Source organism: Chiloscyllium punctatum, chromosome 25 (assembly GCF_047496795.1).
Source record: "Chiloscyllium punctatum isolate Juve2018m chromosome 25, sChiPun1.3, whole genome shotgun sequence".
Lineage (NCBI taxonomy): Eukaryota > Metazoa > Chordata > Chondrichthyes > Orectolobiformes > Hemiscylliidae > Chiloscyllium > Chiloscyllium punctatum.
This window is the reverse complement of record NC_092763.1, coordinates 32,057,593-32,074,755: the sequence shown is the minus strand read 5'-3', so window position 1 is coordinate 32,074,755 and position 17,163 is coordinate 32,057,593. Positions and strand designations below refer to the sequence as shown.

General features: G+C 40.2%; 1 protein-coding gene across 6 annotated transcripts in view; it reads right to left on the bottom strand.

Annotated features, from left to right (window-relative positions):
- Positions 1-10,761: 10,761 nt before the first annotated feature.
- The window catches only part of drp2 (dystrophin related protein 2), a 394,171-nt gene continuing 387,769 nt past the window's right edge, over positions 10,762-17,163 (bottom strand). For all 6 annotated transcript variants that reach the window (XM_072594927.1, XM_072594931.1, XM_072594928.1 and 3 more), the window contains 2 exons: positions 16,535-16,630; positions 10,762-14,029 (listed from right to left, as the gene is read on the bottom strand). In XM_072594927.1, the coding sequence (XP_072451028.1) occupies positions 13,992-14,029; positions 16,535-16,630 (134 nt within the window). In that variant the 3' untranslated portion in view covers positions 10,762-13,991. The remainder of the gene's footprint in view (positions 14,030-16,534; positions 16,631-17,163) is intronic.

Below are 17,163 nucleotides of genomic sequence, written 5' to 3'. Positions count from 1 at the left end.
CGTCACTATCCACAACTCCACCGACCTTAGTGTCATCTGCAAATTTACTAACCCACCCTTCTACGCCCTCATCCAGGTCATTTATAAAAATGACAAACAGCAGTGGACCCAACACCGATCCTTGCGGTACACCACTAGTAACTGGACTCCAGGATGAACATTCCCATCAACCACCACCTTCTGTCTTCTTTCAGCAAGCCAATTACTGATCCAAACTGCTATATCTCTCACAATCCCATTCCTCTGCATTTTGTACAATAGCCTACTGTGAGGAACCTTATCGAACACTTTGCTGAAATCCATATACACCACATCAACCAGTTTACTCTCATCTACCTGTTTGGTCACCTTCTCAAAGGCCTCAATAAGGTTTGTGAGGCACGACCTACCCTTCACAAAACCATGTTGACTATCCCTAATCAAATTATTCTTTTCTAGATGATAATAAATCCTATCTCTTATAACCTTTCCCAACACTTTACCAACAACTGAAGTAAGGCCCTGTAATTACCAGGGTTGTCTCTACTCCACTTCTTGAACAGGGGCACCACATTTGCTATCCTCCAGTCTTCTGGCACTATTCCCGTGGACAATGACGACTTAAAGATCAATGCCAAAGGCTCGGCAATCTCCTCCCTGGCTTCCCAGAGGACCCTAGGATAAATCCCATCCAGTCCAGGAGACTTATCTATTTTCACACTCTGTAGGATTTCTAATACCTCTTCCTTGTGAACCTCAATCCCACCTAGTCTAGTAGCCTGCATCTCAGTATTCTCCTCGACAACTTTGTCATTTTCGAGAGTGAATACTGTTGAAAAATATTCATTTAGTGCTTCCCCTATCTCGTCTGACTCCACACACAACTTCCCACTACTATCCTTGATTGGTCCTAATCTTACTCTCATCATTCTTTTATTCCTTAATTACCTATAGAAAGCCTTAGGGTTTACCCTGATCCTATCCGCCAACAACTTCTCACGTCTCCTCCTGGCTCTTCTGAGCTCTCTCTTTAGGTCTTTCCTGGCTACCTTGTAACCCTCAAGTGCCCTAACTGAGCCTTCACATCTCATCCTAACATAAGCCTTCTTCTTCCTCTTGACCAGAGATTCCCTTCCTTCGTAAACCACAGCTACCGCACTCTACAGCAGCTTCCTCCCTGCCTGACAGGTACATACTTATCTAGGACACACAGGAGCTTTTCCTTGAATAAGCTCCACATTTCTAATGTGCCCATCCCCTGCAGTTTCCTTCCCCATTCTATGCTTCCTAAATCTTGCCTAATCGCATTGTAATTGTCTTTCCCCAGCTGTAACTCTTTGCCCAGTGGTATACACCTATCCCTTTCTGTCACTAAAGTAAACATAACAGAATCGTGATTGCTATCACCAAAGTGCTCTCCTACTTCCAAGTCTAACACCTGGCCAGGCTCATTACCCAGTACCAAATCTAATGTGGCTTCGCCCCTTGCGTCAGGAAGCCCTCCTGCACACACTGGACAAAAACTGACCCATCTATAGTGCTCATACTATAGTGTTCCCAGTCAATATTTGGAAAGTTGAAGACCCCATGACAACTACCCTGTCTCTCACACTCCTATCGAGAATCATCTTTGCTATCCTTTCCTCTACATCTCTGAAACTATTTGGAGGCCTATAGAAAACTCCCAACAGGGTGACCTCTCCTTTCCTGTTCTAACCTCAGCCCATACTACCTCAGTTGACGAGTCCCCAAACATCCTTTCTGCAACTGTAATACTGTCCTTGACCAACAATGCCACACCTCCCCCTCTTTTACCATCTTCTCTGTTCTTACTGAAACACCTAAATCCTGGAACCTGCAACAACCATTCCTATCCATGTCTCCAAAATGGCCACAATATCGAAGGTACCAACCTATGCTGCAAGTTCACCCACCTTATTCTGGATGCTCCTGGTGTTGAAGCAAACACACTTCAAACCAACTTCTTGCTTGCCAGTGCCATCTTCCGTCCCTGAAACTTGATTTTGGACCTCCCTACTCTCAACCTTTTCGATACTCAAACTACAATTTTGGTTCCCATCCCCCTGCTGGATTAGTATAAATCCACCCCAATAGCCTTAGCGAATTTCCCCCCCAAGATATTGGTACCCCTCTGGTTCAGATGAAGACCATCCTGCTTGTAGAGGTCCCACCTACCCCAGAAGAAGCCCTAATTATCCAAGAATCCAAAATCCTCCCTCCTGCACCATCCCTGTAACCACATGCACAACTCCTCTCTCTCCCTATTCCTCGCCTCACTAGCACATGGCATTGGCAACAAATCAGAGACAACAACTCTGTTCGTTCTAGTTCTGAGCTTTCATCCTAGTTCCCTGAATTTCTGTCTTAAATCCCCATCTCTCTTCCTACCTATGTCGGTGGACCACGACTTGAGGCTGCTCCCGCTCCCCCTTAAGGATCCCAAAAACATGATCAGAGACATCATGAACCCTGGCACCTGGGAGGCAACACACCAACCGTGAGTCTCTCTTGTCCCCACAGAACCTCCTATCTGTCCCCTAACTATGGAGTACCCAATGATTACTGCTCTGCTCCTCTTCCCCCTTCCCTTCTGAGCAGCAGGGACAGACTCTGTGCCAGAGCCCTGTGCTCCCCCACTGCTTTCCCCTGGTAAGTCGTCCCCCCCAACGGTATCCAAAACGGTCTACTTATTGTTGAGGGGAATGGCCACAGGGGATCCCTGCACTGCATGCTTGTTCCCTTTCCGTCCCCTTTCCGATCCATCTGCCTTTTTCTTGTAGCTGAGGAGTGACTACCTCTCTGTAACTCCTCTCAATAACCCCCTCTGCCTCCCGAATGATCCGAAGTTCATCCAACTGTAACTCCAGTTCCTTAAAGCAGTTTTCGAGGAGCTGGAGTTGGGTGCACTTCCTGCAGAGACACTAGCGGTGACGCTTATCTCCCACATTCTGCAGGAGGAACATTCAACTGCGCTAACCTCCATTTCCACTATTCTAAATTCCCAAAGAGACTGTTGAAAAATAAGGAATAAAAGATAAATTTGTTACCTTACCAATCTGGTGCACAGAACCTTTTTTTTGGTTAGAGGAGGAGGATGGGTGGGAGACACTACCCGAGTAGTGTTTCAGGTAACGCAACCACACAAATATATGACTTTCCAGAAGTCCTCCGCTCCTCCCTCGTACCTCTCGGCAAATGGATACAAGAATGATACCAGCATTAAAGGTCTTGTCATATGAGGAGCAGTTGTGGACTCTAGTTCTGTACCTTGATGGAGTTTAGAGGGATGAAGAGGATCTTCTTGAAACTGACAGAATGTTGAATGGCCTGGATAGAACGAATGTGGAGAAGATGCTTCCATCAGTCGGACAGCGTAGGACCCAGAGCCTCAGAGTGAAGGGATGGCTCATTAGAACTGAGATGAGGAGGAATTTCTTCAGCCAGAGAGTGGTGAATCTGTGGAATTCATTGTCGTGGAAGTATGTGGAAGCCAAATCATTGAGTACATTTAAGACAGAGATCAATAGGTTCTTGATTAGTAGTGGGAATCAAGGTTTTGGGGAAAAGGCAAGAGAATGGGATTGAGAAACATATCAGCCATGATCAAGTGGTGGAGTAGATTTGAAAGGCCGAATGGCCTAATTCTGCTCCTGTATCTATGGTCTTCTGATTTCTCTCCTCATTTCCTTGCCAATAGTTTAAAATTGATGACCAGCTGTTTCTGACTTTTAAACCAGAAAAAATAACCATTTTTTACTGTATCAAAACCCTTCAAGATTTAAAAACATCCCTTCTCCACTCTAATGTAAATGTTCCTAGACTCTTTCCTGTCAGTTATTTAGCCCACTTGCCCAGAACTAAATTAAACAGTGATGTTAATGTGCGCATGGGAATGTGATTAAGCAACATTAAAAAACAATTTCCAGGTGAATAAGTATTATAAATTTATTTGACACTGAAATATTTACATGTCATTGCTCCCCCGTGTGTAGAATATTATTCCTTAAACATCTTTCCCATGATGCTTTGCATTTTATATTATTTGGAACAGTCTTTAAATTCTATAAGGACAACCAAAGTGGCTTTTGATATGTTTTAAAATTTCCTGTTGAAACAGCACTGCGACGTCTAAGTCATGTGGCAGAAAGAATTTTGCTATCCAATTGCCATTAGTCCCAACACATGCTGTAATTGTGTGAGAAGCAGGATGCTGTGCAGATGCTGACGAATCACACAAAGGTAAACACTTTCACTGTAACCATGGTGAAATGCTGCCTGCTGTTCAGGAATGATCTGTACACATGGGGCTAAGGAGACTGTATAAAAAGTAAACATTCAAGCTCATAATGCTTTGGAAAAGATTTTATTTATAGAGTTTTTTTTAAAAGCTGTACATTGATTAGATTAGTTTTCTTTAAAAAATGTAAGAATAAAAAAAAGTTTCCTTCTCAGAGTGATCTGTTGACCCCCACATTCTTCCCACATACACAGAAACAGCCCCAAATAGCCACAGAGTCAGACAAAGGCTATTAAGTTAAATGGAAATAAGACATGTTAATTATTGTAAATTTTTGACCAGCTCAAACACCAGCAAATGATAAATTATATTTCTATCAGGCCACAGTTCAGTTTAGGGACAGAAGAGAGGTGAGTCTGAGATAGAAACATGTTTTGAGTTCTGACAGTTTCTTTTGATAATAGAATTAATTGAACACCTATTAACCTTCATAAACAAGGAGCCCATCACACAAAAGAAGGACCAAAAACAAACACAGAGAATGCTGGAGAAACTCAGCAGGTCTGTGGAGAGAGAAATAGAGTGAATGTTCAAGTCTGAGATGACTTTTCTTGAGAAGGAAGACAAAACATTCTGAAGAAGAGGTGCACCGGACTTGAAATATTAGCTCTGTATTTCTCTTTCCACAGATGCTGCTAGACCTGCTGAGTTTCTCCAATGTTCTTTGTGTTTGTTTCAGATTTACAGCATCTGCAATGTTTTGACTTTATTAAACAAGGCAGTGAGTTTCTTGAAAAAGAAGATTTGGCTTTAATAACTGTCCACTTTGTGTTTTACACAATTTCCAAAGAGGCTATTTAAAAAAATGTTTGTTGATGTAAAATTGTATGAATATTAATCCTGGTTGTTGAGTTGACTTGAGATTGAAAAGCAAAGGCTAAGTATAGCCTAGCAAGAAAGTTAATAGATGGTATAGCCGTTTTGCGCCTGTAGCAGTTACTGCAGATATGAATCTTTGCAATAGTTGGCAATAAGTGAAAACAATAATTGTCAGGAATTTCTAACCATCCTCAATGTGAACAATTAAGAGTATCCTCTACCTGCCTCCCACCACTACCCACCCCCACTCCTTAAAAATGAAATTCCAAGTGATACTGCTCTAACAATGATTGAATTCTGGCAATAAATTATCACCAAATGTCATAGTGTTGGGTATGTTCGCTGAGCTGGGAGGTTGATTTGCAGACGTTTGGTCCCTGTCTAGGTGACATCTTCAGTGCTTTGGAGCCTCCTGTGAAGTACTGCTGTACTGTGTCTTCTGGAATTTATTTGGTTCCATTCCTGCTGCTTCCAGTTCTGGTTGTTCATTGTAGGGGCAGGTATATTGGTTCTAGGTCTATGTGTTTGGCAACGGAGTCATTGGATGAGTGTCATGTTTCTAGAAATTCTCTGGCTGTCCTCTGTTTAGCTTGTCCTATAAATATTGTATTGCCCCAGTCAAATTTGTGGTCTTTGTCATCTGTGTGTATGGATACTAGGGACAGCTGTTCATGGTGTTTAGTGGCTAGTTGGTGTCCATGGTTGCGAATTATTAGTTGTCTGCCTGTTTGCCCGATATAGTGTTTCCTGCAGTCTTTGCATAGAATCCTGTAAATTACATTAGTCTTGCACATGATATGTATGGTGTATTTGGTTCTGGTGAGTTGTTGTCTGAGCGAGGCTGTCGGTGTTTGGGTGTCATGAATCCCAGTGGGCGGAAAAGTCTGGCTTTTATTTCCAAGATGATTTTTTTATATAAGGTAGCGTGGTTTGTGTGTTGAGTCATGGCATGGACCTGTTGCGTTGTTTGCCTGTTTGAGATCTGCAGATGAAATTGCAGGGATATCTGTTCTTGGTGAAAACTCTGAAGACATGCTCTTCTTCCTTCATAGAGTGGAGTGCTGCAGTGTGTTATAGCCCTTTTGAACAGGGTTTGAATGCAGCTTCTCTTGTGTGTGTTCGGGTGGTTGCTGTCATAGTTCAGGATCTGGTCCATGTGTGTCGGGCTTTGCTGTACACTCTTGTAGTGTGGGATATCCCTGTAACTTCATCTGCAGATGCTTAACAGACAAACAATGCAACAAGGACATGCCATGACCTAACTCACTAGCCACGCTACCTTATATAAAAACATCTCGGAAATGACAGCCAGACTTCTCCACCTACTGGGATTCATTACAGCCCATAAACTGACAGGCACACTCAGACAACAACACACCAGAACAAAGGACCTATACCCATCATTTGCAAGACCAATGTAATTTACAAGATTCCATGCAAAGACTGCAGGAAACACTATATAGGGCAAACAGGCAGACAACTAACAATCTGCATCCATGAACACCAACTAACCACTAAACACCATGAGCAGTTGTCCCCAGTATCCATACACACAGATGACAAAAACCACAAATTTGACTGGGACAATACAATGATTATAGGACAAGCTAAACAGAGGACACCCAGAGAATTTCTAGAAGCATGGCACTCATCCACGGACTCCATCGACAAACACGAGACCCAATATACCGATCATTACAACAAACTACTGGAACCGGCAACCAGAAGCAGCAGAAACGGAACCAAATAAATCCCAGAAGACACAGTACAGCAGTGCTTCACAGGAGGCTCCAAAGCACTGAAGGTGTCACCTAGACAGGGGACGGAATGTCTGCAAATTAACCTCCGAGCTCAGCGAACATACCCACCACTATGGCAACTGGCACCCAAACTACAAATCTTTACACAAACCTTATCACCAAATGTAATTCAGGTCGAGAAATAGAAAATAAAGGATAATGGGGAATGAATTGGTTCAAACAAAGCAGTGCAGATTCAGAGACTACTTGCCCCACAATTGTGCGTCTATTCCAATAACTGCATGTGCACATGTTCCAAACATACACTACCAGCCCCTGATTATTTAAGATGTGAATGCAGAGAATGTATCTTGAAGTTGTAAACTATTAGTAAGGCTGTAAATACAAGTGAGGTATGTGTTTGATCATTAGTGTTGATATTAGTAGAGAGTAGAAGTGAATATATCTGGAATGAATGATTTCAAGTTTAAAATGCTGCTTGCATTTATATTTCCTCCTAGTTGCTTTACTGATTTATGGTTGCATTTATCTTTTTCAATTCTGAAAGGAGCTGCAGATGAGGCATTGTGCAGCTTTCTAGGTTAGTTTAATATAGCTCACTCAATTTGTGGGTAAATTAGTCATTTGAACCAAAAATCACCTTCAAAAGAGTTTAGCAGTCAGAATGCATTTTCTTCAGCATTCATCAAGCTCTTGGATGGCACGCTGCCATGTCCTGCACAGTGGAGAAACTTGGCATGATTCTGCAGGAATATTGAAAATCTGAAGTCACCTTCCTCAGTCTCAAACACATAGGCAATCTCTTCTTAACTGAGTGTTGAGTTGTTTCCTGACTCAAATGGTGGAATTTTAACTGTAAATATTTATGATTATTCACATCTCATAGTAATTTGACTTCTTTAAGGTGAAGGGAATAAATGTTCCAGGTTGAAATAACCTTTGTAATTGTAGCAACCAGTAAATATCAAGCACAACTACAGATGATACAGAGTAGATGAACATTTAAATTGTCTCTCACTGATAGTTTCAAGCACTCTTGGGGCAAATGTAAGGATTAGATGCAATGTGCTATTCTCTCTTTGAAGTGCTACAAAGTCAAGTGTAAATGAGATAAAGTTTCTTCCATGTTGACACATAAATGTACTCTCAGAACAGTTATAACATGAATTATAAAGAAAAGCAGAAAGTGCTGGGGAAGCTTAGTAAGTCTGACAGCATTTGCGCAGAAAGAAACAGAGTTATGTCTCATATTTGCCTTAAAACATCAATGCTATTTCTTTCTCTACATATGCTGCCAGACCCACTGAGTTTTTCAGCAGTTTCTGTTTTATTTCAGATCTCCAGCATACACAGAAGTTTAACATGAGTTAGAGGTTGAATAAAGCTCTGTTCTCTTAGTGACTACAATTAGTTTTACTGTAATCCTAAAATTATGGCTCTTCACCATTGTATCAATTCAATTTTTGACATCAGCTAAATTCAGAGATCACTTGCTTGAGAATTGCATGTTATGGCAATTCCATATTTAATTCCAGGTGGTTTTGCAATGCAGAGTAGCATCCAATTCAAAATAGAATGACATTTTCCCAAATTCATTTTCTCAAGGATTCCTTATAGCTTTGATTTCATTGGTTGAGCTGAATTAATTCAATATATGAAAATACAGTATCACCATGCTACCCCATAACAGAAAATATTAGATACTCAGTACAATCAGATCAACTTTCCCCTTCACTTAAAAAATGTTATTCTTCCAAACAGTGAAGAAATTCTCTAAATGTTTTCTCTGCAATGTTGAAGAACCATTTGCTTTCAAATCTGTGAGTTAAACATTTGAACTTTGTTATTCCAGTGAGCATGAGATTGCACTTAATGCTCCTCAATAAGAATAATTAGATGAAAAAGAAAAGATATGGAATCAAAAGATAATTACATGAATTGATTCCTCTTAGTTTTGATATTCCAAGGATGTAAACACATTCCTGTACTACAGTCATAATGTTCTCTGTTGCAACTTCATGAATATTCTGTCTGCTCTGGAACCTCAGCTATTCATCTCTGAAAAGAATCCCCAACAGTAAGTATTTTGGTCCTCTTATATCTTCATAGATTCCTGCATTTTACTGGAAGAAGATGTCCAAAATCAGACACAAGGAGATAATTTGCAAAATGACCAAATAAACTGAGCATGAAGCTGTTGCTACTTTCAATGCCACTTCATTTTGTGCTATTCTGATTATATCAGGGAGTAATGCAAATGATAGATTGAGTTCCATTACTGTTCTAAAAATATTAACCTGGTTATTTCTAGACCTTTCGTAATAAATTTTGACTTGGGGTCTGCACAGATGAATTATCACAGAATTTTAAGGAATAAACAGTAAACAGATATATTTCGGGAAAACCTGAATACCCAACTGGGCTGGCTTTACTAACATGATGCATAACTCACATATGGTTGACAGTTGTACAACACTCCAAAACAATTTCCAAGTCTCAAACCTCAAAGATATCCAATAACTTGTAATCTTGCAATGATAGTTTTGACAAAAATACCATTGCAATAATTCTTCCTATTTAAGTTATCTTGATAATCTTCCTTTTAACAACATCAAATGGCTCCTTATAAGATCCAGTGTCTACATCATCACAAATATGCCTTCTAAGAAAATTCACCCAATTCGTTTGCAACACCCCCAAGACACTTCCTCATCTTCAATCTCCTAACCTGCCAAAGCCAATTTCTAACCTGCATCATCCCAAAGTAGCTTCAAAATTTCATCCTTGTAATATCCCAAAAAAACCTTTCAATCTTACAACTTACAATAACCAAAGCACCCTCACATCTTCAGTCCTATAACATTCTTTTTAACTGCAACATTGGGTGGCTCAATGGTTAGCACTACTGCCTCACAGCACCATGGTCCTGGGTTTAATTCTACCCTTGGGTGACTGTATGTGTGAAGTTTGCACATTCTCCCTGTGACTGCATGGCTTTCCTCTGGGTGCTTCAGTTTCTGCCCACAGCCCAAAGGTGGATTGGCCATACTAAATTGCCCATAGCTTCCAGGGATGTGCAGACTAGGATGGGTTAGCCATGCGAAATGCAGGGTTACAGGGATAGGGTAGAGGGAAGGGGATGGGGGTATGGGTGGGATGGTCTTTGGAGGGTTGATATGGTCTGCTTCCACACCGTAGGGATTCTATGACCTGAAAAGTACCTTCTAATAGCTTTATAAATAAATCTGCTCATTCTTTCATAGAATCCCGAGTGTTGAAGCAGGCCATTTGGCCCATCGCGTCCTCACCACCCCTCTAAAGAGCATTCCACCCAGACCCACACCATCCTATCCTTGTAATCCCACATTTCCCATGGCTAACTCACCTAGCCTTCACATCGATATGGGCCATTTAACATGGCCAATTCACTGAATCTGCGCATCTTTGGACTGTGGGAGGAAACCCATGCAGACATGGGGAGAATGTGTAAACTCCACACAGACAATCACCCAAACTTGGAATTGAATCTGGGTCCCTGGCACTATGAGGCAGCAGTGCTAACCACTGAACCACCATGCCACCTTCGATCTAGTGAAATCCCCAAAGCATGTCTCAATCCTCAGTTTTACAACTAGCAAAGACATTTTTTAATTTTCAGTCTCATAATCTTCTAACTACAATTGCTAATTTTTCATCTTGCAACATTCTCGAAGCACCATCTCATCTCCAATCTGGTGTCCTTAAAACTGTAACTGTTGAAAAGTGTAGCATTGGAAAAGTATAGCAGGTCAGGCAGCATCTGAGGAGCAGGACAGCCAATGTTTCGGGCATAAGTTCTTCATCAGGAATAATGAAGGGCTTAGGCGTGAGACGTCAACTCCCCTGCTCCTCAGATGCTGCCTGACCTGTGCTTTTCCAGTGCCACACTTTTTGACTTTGACTCTCCAGCATCTGCAGTTCTCACTTTCTCCATAAAACTATAAGATATAGGAGCAGAAGTAGGCCAATCAATCCACTACATCTGCCCTGCAATTCAATGAGAACCTGGCTGATCGGATCATTCTCAACTCTACTTTCCTGCCTTTTCCCTATAACCCTTGATTGCTTTACTGATTAGAAGTCTACCTCAGCTCTGAATATACTTAATGACCCAGCCACTACAACCCTCTTTGTAAAGCATTCCAAGAGAATGAATTTCTCCTCTCCTTGCATTAAAAGAGTGATGATTTCTTCTGAGTTATACCTTCTTGTCCTAGGCTCTGCCTCTAGGAAAACCAGCCTTGTGTACCCTGGCAATTTCCCCAAGAATTTTGCATGGTTCAATCATGCTTAATCACCTTCCAATCATTCATGCCCTGCAACATCCCACATCGATACCCTCCAATCTTTAACTGTGTAACATTGCAGAAAATAAACCTTCAATTTTTAGTCTCCATTGTGACCTTCTATTTCATGAAATTGCAAAGAAATCTTCTCGTATTCAACTTCACAACTATCACAATTTATTTTAGTATTGTGTTGCAATGAACTAAAGACATCTTCTGATACCCATTTTCACAATTCAAATCTTCAGTAATGCATTTCAAAATCACCTTCAAGCTTTCAGTTCTGTAACAATGTCTTCTGATTGCCTCACATCCTTAAAGTATTACCTAGTTTTTGTCCATCAACTTTGCAGTCTGCAAAATCTCAAAGACAATTTCTAAATTTACAATACCACAGACAACTCTTCATCTCTGCCACCCATTTCAAAGACATTAACTTATTCACTGACCTGCACTAACCCTACCTGTTAGTCTTCAATTCACAGCATGTCACTTCCTATATTTCCTTCCAACATTCTTTCTAACCTTCAGTTTCACAACACATTACACATTTTTATGTTCAGTTTTACAACAAGCAGAAAGAAACATCTAATTTCAATTCTTAATTGCCTAAAGTATACCTTTCTATGTTGCAAAATCCCAAGAGCACTCTCTAATTTAGTGAGTATCCTACCCATTGTACAGGTAACTTGTAATTTTCTGATACACAACATTTAGAAAAACACCTCCTAATCTTCAATCTTGCAACATCCTGAAGACACATTCTCATTTTCAAAATTTAAAGAAATACTTAATTCCCATATATTAAGAATATCTATTCTTTCTGACTAGGTACAAAAGTTCTAGAAATGTCTTTTTAGTCATGCCCTTTCTAATGCACTTTAGCCTACATGTGCTTCCAGACCCACAGCAATGTGATTGATCTTAACTGCCCTTAAGGCAATTAGGGATGGTCAATAAATGCTGGCCTAGACAGTGAAACCCTCATCCCATGAATGAATTTTTAAAAAATTATCAATGGACACTAGAATTCTGCACTATATTGTGAAAGCCATTTTAATGTATAGGTATTACATATTTTTGGTTTGTCTTTGATTGTATACCTTGAAAATCAGTTCTCATAAATATTTGTGTCCATTATACCAAATTCACAACATTATGTGAATCCTTTATAACTTGATGTATGCTGATTTATCCAATATGAAATTTCTCCTCAGCAAGCCTATTTTTGATTTAGAATCTACATCAATCATTCTTATGTTCACAAACTTAGAAAGGGTTCCACGCAGCAAACATCATGCAGCAGATATTGGACTCCTACTGCTTTGCACATCTTTAAGCCCTGTACCACCTCTATAAAACTATGACATTTTTCAATCAAATCCCAAACTGTACATAGCAAATTAGAAAGTTTTTCTAATTCCATAAACACTAGGAAACACCAATCTCAAACTCCAATATGGAAACTATGATAATTTGTTGTTCGCACAGCAAATTGTAAATCACAATCTCTGGACAATGGCATCTAATTTGCCCATATCAACAGCCATACTATTCACTCACATCAGACTCAACAATATACTAATGCAAGAAGTAAATAAATTCTATTACCTTTGAACTACTGTGAGAGACAGCCTGTCTATTAATGAGGAGTTTAACACACACATTGACAAGGCAACCACCAACTTTGCCAAGAAACAAAACAGGCATGGGAAAACAATAAATTGACTCCAGAACCAAGATAAATATATACAAGGTCTGTATCCTCTGCTCATTGTTGTATGTTAGCAAAACCTGGATAACTTTGACTCACCAAGTAACAAAGACTCAACAGCTTCCAACTTTGGTGTGTATAACACTTTCTTGACATCAAACAGTCACCAATGAAGCAACCCATTCTGGGGCAAACACGTCATGCATGCTAGAACTAATCAAGCAAAGAAAGCTTCACTGGTTTGGTCACATCCCCTGGGATATACTATACAGGGAGGTAGTTAATGCCAAGAGACCAGTGGGGTACCCAAGCTCCAAATCAACAATGCTGTTAAAAGAGACATGGAAATCCTCAACCCTTATTATGTCAAGTTGGAAATTATAACTATTGATACAAATGGTGACACAGGCAGAAGTTCATAAGCATGACATCATATGGTTTCTGAAGCTCTAAAGCATATGCCAATTCTGCAAACAGGACATTTAAGAAAGATCATCCCCCACCACCAGCAAGGTGCAACTTTATGCATGGCACTTGTGGCAGTGTTTGCCTTTCCAGAGTGAGCTTGTTCAGTCTTCAAAAGAAATGCAACCTTACCTGTCTTCATCCAAGGTTCTGGGGCTGTATTCCCATCACTTCTTGCAGATGTAAAGATCTCAATTACCCATGTTCACAACTCCTATCCTCTTGCCCCATAAATTTCTCCAATGTATTTTAAGCTCAACAATTTCTAACTTTTATTTAGTGAAACAATATCTGAACAGCAATAGTTACCAAGAAAGCACATTTATATTCAAACTGTAAGTAGCTTTTTGGAGACTCAGCTAATTAAAAGAAACAAGTTTCTCTGCTTTGGTTGCTTCAGATTTGGATGCACTTGTTGCAATGGTTAACTAACTGTTGAACAGCGGAATCCCAAAGATATGGGTTCACTGAATAACTGAGGTCCCATTGAATCTCTGTATTTCCTTTATGCACCCACAGAATCTAATGCTGTAAGGGGGTTATGCTTCCAAGCCTGACCATCAATGGAGGTGAGCTGGTTCCAGCAAGGGGACTAATTCAGATGTCTTCCATTACTCATGTGCCTTTCCATAGTTACCAGAAGGTTCACCTGAAAAAAACCCAGAAAAACACAAAAATAATAGCAAACCTAACCTGAACAATTGTGGTACTCTTGCTTTCTCTTCTTTAAGAATCATTTATCTGGAAGCTCTGCAGTCACTAACTGAAGAAACAGTAGGATATTGGAGAAACCTCATGAAAATTCAGGGCATGCAGGCTATTACAAACGCAGAAAGACTTGGAGCAAAAGTTACTGGTGCCCAGTACACATATTAATGATCAAATAGCAATGAGCAAGCACTCACACATGCCAGAGATAAATTTAATAGGCAGATGGAGCAGATAAACTGCACTGACAAACCAGGGCTTAATATTAGAGACAAGAGATGCGTTGGGAAATCTCTCATAGACCATGGTGTGACAACAAGCATCAAACATTAACACAATGGGAAAAATTGAACAAACAAATCCAAGACTTCTAAAATCAGTAAGGGGTCCGGGCATTGAAGCCTCTTTTGAAGCTCATGGAACAGTGAAAATGAGTGCTGTTTCCTCTGTCCAAAGGTGAAGTGCAGCTGATTGTGGCAATTCTTGTAGGGGGAAGAGGTTGAAATGAGATATTAGAGAGAACTGAGAGGATGGGAAGAGTGAAGGAAGCCATGAGAATTGAACATTGAGGAGTAGAGGTGTAAGTGCAAACTGAGGGTAAGTACAAACAATGTGGTAAGTACAAGCAGAAACTGAAATGGGTGAGAAGTGTCAGCATGAACATACTGGGAGAAGAATGTGAGCATCAAAGGGGTGGTGAGAGGAAATAGCAGTGCCACTATAACAACAGTGTATCCATTTAAGAATCACTTGGATTTTGTTCGGCTTTGAAGAGGTTTGTCTGAGAGATAATAGAGACCTGGAAGGTAATAAACTGAGTGAAACGCGAAATCGAAAAATCACTTCCATTTAAACAGTGAGAGAGTATATTAATTGAAATAAATTAAATAGGAGAAAAGGATACCAGCCCAAAGCATTGTGCTCCCTCTTTAAAAGTGGATGTAAGATGGACCACCACCCTTCTTTTGTTAGTCAGCAGCTTCTGGGTTTACCCTTGTTAGAGTCTTAACCATTTACAATCCGTACACGGTTGAAGGGTTGGACGTCTAGGAGCTAAATTTGCCAATGAAACCATGATGGGTAGGAAAGTAAGTTGTCGAAATGAAACTAAAAGTTTTCAAAGGGATATGAAAACATTGAGTGAGTGGGATTTGGCTGAGTTCAATGTGGGAAAATTGAAAAATGTGGGAAAACCTGTATAATTTGGCTGGAGGAATAGAAAAGTAGCATATTATTGAAATAGAGAGAGATTGAAGAACCCTGAGGTACAGAGGGATCTGGATGTCCTAGTACATCATTCACAAACAAAGATCCATGAAGGTACAGCAAGGAAGGACAAATAATGGTGTTAATTGTAAGAGGAGTGGAATATAAAAGCAAGGAAGTTATACTGTAGCTATATGGGACTTTGATGAGACTACATTCATGTATAGTTTTGATCTCTTTTGAAAAAGGATTTCACTGTATTAGATGTAGTTACAGAGATGCTTCACTCAAATCATTTCTGGAATGAAGGATTGAGGAAAGGTTGGATAGCCTGGATCTTTTCCCATTGGAGTTTAGAAAAAAAAAGGTGATCTGACTAAAACACTTGCAATCCTGAAAAAAAACTTGATAAAATGGATGCTTGTGTGAGAGACCAGAAATGTGGGACACTAATTTCCCCTCATCTTTATCTTAAACAAAAGACACCTCATTCTTAAATTTTATTTCAGGGGATTGTTTGTCTGCGACATTCTCCTCTCCAGACAGAAGTCGAGACTGGGTCATTTAATATATGTTTATCAGATATTTGATAAATGAAAGAGTCAAGGGCTACAGGTGGAGGACAGGAAGGTGGAGTTTATGTCACAATTAGATCAGCCATGATGTTAGAGAATGGTGAAACAGGCCCGAAGGGCCAAATGGCCTCATATTGTTCCAAAATCCCCTGCTTCTATTTTTTTCCTCTGAATGGTTGGGAAGCCAGCTGCAAGCTAATACAGCCAAGGTAAGCTTAATTCCTGGAGCAGTGTGGGAGTCTTCGCATTACCACCTGGAGTTAAAATTCAGGAGCATATTTATCGGTGTACCCAGAGTCCAGTTCCACATGGAGGATCTATTACTTTCAAGAGGTTGGAAGGCTATTCAGATGTTTAGCCATCACAAAAAAGCCTGACTTCATCCACACCTGACAGCTACAGATGTTTTCTACCAGAGACGTTTACACAACAGCAAGTATGGCAAGGCATCACAGATTTCTGCCCACACTAACCCAGTAACTTTGAAACCCGCTGTGGTTCCTGAATATTGCCTTGCTATCATATACTGATGATTAAATTTAACATTTCTCAGGTTTGAATAACTTAATCACTCATGAGACAGCAATCTGGCAAGCTCCTCAGTCACAAATTTAATGCGTGTCCTGCATTCACTTTACATTCTCAAGCAGAGTTGAAGGACTTACCTCTGGGGGAAGAAGGAAATGAGTTTCTAAGTTGTTCCATTACATCCTCTATGTGCAGCACCATATCTTGGGATATACCAGCACTCTCTGACACATCTATGAAGAAATTAGGTAGACACTGATTAAGACTGATCACTTTCTCCATTGAAGTCATATAGACTTGGAGGATGAAACAAAATGTAATGTCAGGTCTGTCCTAATCTACAATTAGGATAATTCTGGGCAATAGGAATTGGATTGACTGAGAAAGCTAGGTTTAGAAAATGGCTGGAGACTGCTTGCAAGATGGCATGGAAAATAATAATATTGCATTTTTGTAGAGTCAAGAACAAATTTCCAGCTTGTCTGAAGCTGCCTCAAACATTTCCTTGTACCTTCTCAGACTCTGTTGCCTGTCTGAGTGTGGGTGCTAAGCATTGTCCCACCCCCCCTCAAACTGGAGAACTGTGATATGAAAATGACATCCAGTCCTTAAATGGCAGTGGTCTTGTGTCAGCAAGAATGGGCACATCTTCTTCTCATATTTGTTAAAATCAACCCTAATATACATCTTTATATGACCAAAACAAGTACAGTACTGAAATAATAAACCTTAGATAAATGTTCAAATCTAATTGTTTTATGCCTGC